A 3,764-nucleotide genomic window follows, 5' to 3' on the forward strand; every position below is an offset into this window, starting at 1 on the left:
CATAAATAAACAGCAAGACTAACAAAAGTGAGGAGCGGGTTCTTTAGGTACATAAAAGAAAAATTAAGCAGTGTTTTTCAGAGAGGAAAAAGAGATCCAATATGCTGGGATAAAATGGTCATTTCACAGTTTTAAAAGATAAATATTAAAGAATACATTGTACACGACCTCTTTATTAATAGTTTTATATTTGAGTGACTGACCTGTTCTTCTGCATCTTGTAATTTTAACAGCTGGGACCCTTCGTATTGACCACACATAAATTCTGCTCCACTCTTATTCAGTGCCCCAAAAGGAGGAATATAATAACAATTTCCATTCCAGTATTTCCAAAAGGGGAAACACATCTTGCTTGTAAGGTCTTTTTGAAATAGAAGGCACAAATTAAAAAGGCACAAAACTCATTATACACCATCTTGTACCCATACCACCAGTCTTCAGTTTCCTGACTTTATACTGAAATTGATCCTTATGCAAAGAAATCATTAGACACATACTTAAATCCACTCCTCTTTAGAACAGATTTTATTATAAACACGTTTCAATTCTATTAACATACTTACACGCTTCCCTGAATAAGCAGCTTTCTTCAACCAGGGTCACACCAGGCTCCCCCCCAATGCAAAGCTTATTCAAGGGGAATCTAAATATCATTATTCCTTTCTATCCATCCATTGATCAGAAATAACCACCTGCTATGAAACCTAGTCAGAAAAAGACCAAGCTAAAAGGTTGCGTTTTATAATGTATTTAGAATGATGGTCAATGGCTCATAAAATGGTCAGACCAAAATAACAAACCTCAGCAGAAAAGGAAGCCCAACTCCCTATGCTGTCTTACTCACCATATTCACAAAGCTCTAATTTCTTAATTTCGTGACAAGTCACTGCACCATCACACAACCCTGTGATTCTATTGCAGGTTGTACGGCTGAGACAGCGTGGGCACTTCTGTTGGCAATACATGCCATGCCGTCCTTCACTGCAAGCTGAAAAAATTTTTTTTTTAATCTTTACATTTAGCTTTCAATTTTGGCAAATCCTGAGTGTTTAGATATATGGAGAAGGGGGGAATGAATGAATGAATAAATGAATGAATGGATGGGTTTGCACAGGTACGTATGTCTACAAGCACTGCACTGTACCATATAAGCGTACCCTAAACTTCTTTGGGTCTCAGGTTTCCACCTGTAAAATAGGGAAAATACTACCTCCCAAAGTCCCAGGGGTACTAAATAAATACACTAGCGGTGAAAGCTGCTCAGCTGCTTTGGTAGCCATGGTCATACAAATAGTGGAGATAGCTAGAAGGCAAATTGAGATTTACTTTCACAATCTGCCATTCAGTTGACTTGACACAACTCAGGGCTCAAACATGCCCTTAAGGGACAGTGCAGCATGTGCTTGCAATAAAAAGAAACCTGGATTATGGCCTAAACCAGGGGTTGTCAACCAGGAGTTCTTGGAAAGGCCCTAGGGGATATGCATGGGTGGGTGGGGATGGAGCGCTGCCCCCACCACCCTGCACCACCGCCTCTCAGGAGCAGGGGCAAGGGGGAGGGGGACAGGAAGCTCACATGCCCCCACCACCCATCACCTTGTGCTGCTGCCGTTCTGCATGCAGCCAGCACCAACCCCCTCCCCACACCCAGCCGTGTGCCACCCCCTCCCCTGCTCTGAATCCGGCTGCCGGGGGTATACTGATTAAAAAGGGTTGAAAACCCCTGTCCTATACTGTTGGCAAAACTTCTGATTTTTATTTTTTTCCTCTCTAAAAACAAATGCATCGACTTTCTTCTTAAAACAAAGGACACAACAGAAGCAACCCACACAAGCATAAAATGTTCAAAGGCAAGGATGCTCAAAGGCAACTGGTTGGTTTTTTTCTTATTATTTTGTGTTGGCTCTTACTGCTCAGACCTGATGATGAATGCCTGGCCATCTGGCTATAACATCACTCTAATTCTACCAAAAATGCTCAAAAGCATTTATGAGCAACCTTACAAGGCAAACCACTGTGTTAAGGGACAAGGTAAAAATACAACTCCTACAGGCAATCAGATTACAGACACTTGAGGAACAGAGAAAAATTAAAACAAAAACTAATCAGTCCTCTGATTTACATTTCTATGAGCATATTTACTGCATGTATAGCATTAAAGAAGTACATAGTTACCACTTTTCAGGTACACAGCAACATTTCTTTTTCTGTTGAAGATCAGCTCTTTACCACTGACAGGTATGTAACTTTGCCCCCAGTAAGTTACTCCAGAGCAATCAGCTGCTATGATACAGGCTGACATCGCAACCTCCAAGAATGTGTATGTTAATCCTCCTAGCGGCTGCAGGAGCAGCATTCTGGGGTATTTCCAAAAAATGCCATTACCTGAAAGATTTAAAGAAAAAAGAAAAGAAAAGCCACCCTTCATATTCTGTGCATTTGGTAACTCCAGTCCCTTACTGGACCTTCTGTTGGGTGAAAAGTGACTGGCATGCATTAGTAAAACAGCGGTACTCAGATTTTTTTTGTGCATGGAAAAGCATAGCTAAATCTCAGACAGCGTACTGACTAGGTACCGATAAATCCCATCGTCTCGCACCTGATTTTATTCATGGGTTGGGAGAAGAAAATTTTTCTTGCTATTTTAATTACTACTTGGTTCTCAACTTTGAATGAACTAAAATAAACTCAGCTGAAAACATTCTCCTCTCCCTGCAGAGGCAGCGACTGATGTCAAAGGGACATTAGCATTTCTGAACACAAGTTCCAAGAGCCTGGCAAAGGACTTCCCGAGTTCAGTGATCTGGCTATCTTTAAATCTTTGACATCAAATATGCTCTGCTTGAATATTAGCTTTCATTTAAGTCATTTTAAGAGATTATAGTAAATTTATGTGGTAATATGGGTTGTTATGACAAAACACAGTCAATTTATACATGTTCTCTGGGTAGCAGAGCCTGCTAGCATGCAAATCCACTCTAATGATAACCTGTAGATCAAATCCAGTTGAATTTGTTTCTAAAGCATAAACAATGCCACTAGAGGGCCACACAATCTCCCTATTACACAAATACACACATGATAATATGCACTTGAGATGTCAGTAATTTAGGCTTTGGTAGTGTTGAGCCACGTGATTGGCACACACTGGATCAGGCATGCCATTCTACTGAGCAAAGGACCGTGTTAACACATAGATGATAGACATGGTAGACACGCGATAGAAAGACCAAATGAACTACTATACAAACCAAAAAATGAAAATCACTGCCTACGAAGTGCTGGGTGTTTTTCCAGCAATCCTGTTCTGTGACTGCATTAAGCCATTTCACCCTCTCATTCTCACCAGGTTCCCCTTTCCTTAAAAATCAGAAAATACTTTGCAACCCGCCCACCCCAAATGAATGGTTTTGCAGGTTTCTAAAGAAACAAATTTTCCTTAAAAATGAACATAAACTGAGCATCTGAATTGTTCTCATCGTGGCATGTGTTCCAGCATTTCCAAAACCTCCTGAACAACAGAGGCTGGCAGTTGTTTCCCTGAGCAACCCAAAGCACAACACTTGGAAACACTGTTCTGAAATTAAGCCTAGCTCATTAGGTGGTTCATGGGAAATCATTGCAAATACTTTTTCAAAGCCTGTTGATTTCTGAACTTCTACTTTAGATGAAAAAATGGATTTCTTCATTATCACTCTCTTTGTTAACAAAGATAATCCAAACCACAGTGACCTTGCCTGCTGAAATGTCGTCGTGTTCATAGA

At 40.5% G+C, this 3,764-nt stretch overlaps 1 protein-coding gene across 1 annotated transcript in view; it reads right to left on the reverse strand.

Moving 5' to 3' along the window:
• Positions 1 to 3,764, reverse strand: part of LOC102376885 — an 83,730-nt gene that overhangs the window by 5,338 nt on the left and 74,628 nt on the right. The window contains exons 39-41 of the mRNA XM_025209515.1: positions 2,176 to 2,385; positions 845 to 988; positions 204 to 361 (exon numbers count right to left, since the gene is read on the reverse strand). Coding sequence (XP_025065300.1) covers positions 204 to 361; positions 845 to 988; positions 2,176 to 2,385 — 512 coding nt within the window. The remainder of the gene's footprint in view (positions 1 to 203; positions 362 to 844; positions 989 to 2,175; positions 2,386 to 3,764) is intronic.

Source organism: Alligator sinensis, unplaced genomic scaffold (genome assembly GCF_000455745.1).
Source record: "Alligator sinensis unplaced genomic scaffold, ASM45574v1 scaffold135_1, whole genome shotgun sequence".
Classification (NCBI taxonomy): Eukaryota; Metazoa; Chordata; order Crocodylia; family Alligatoridae; genus Alligator; species Alligator sinensis.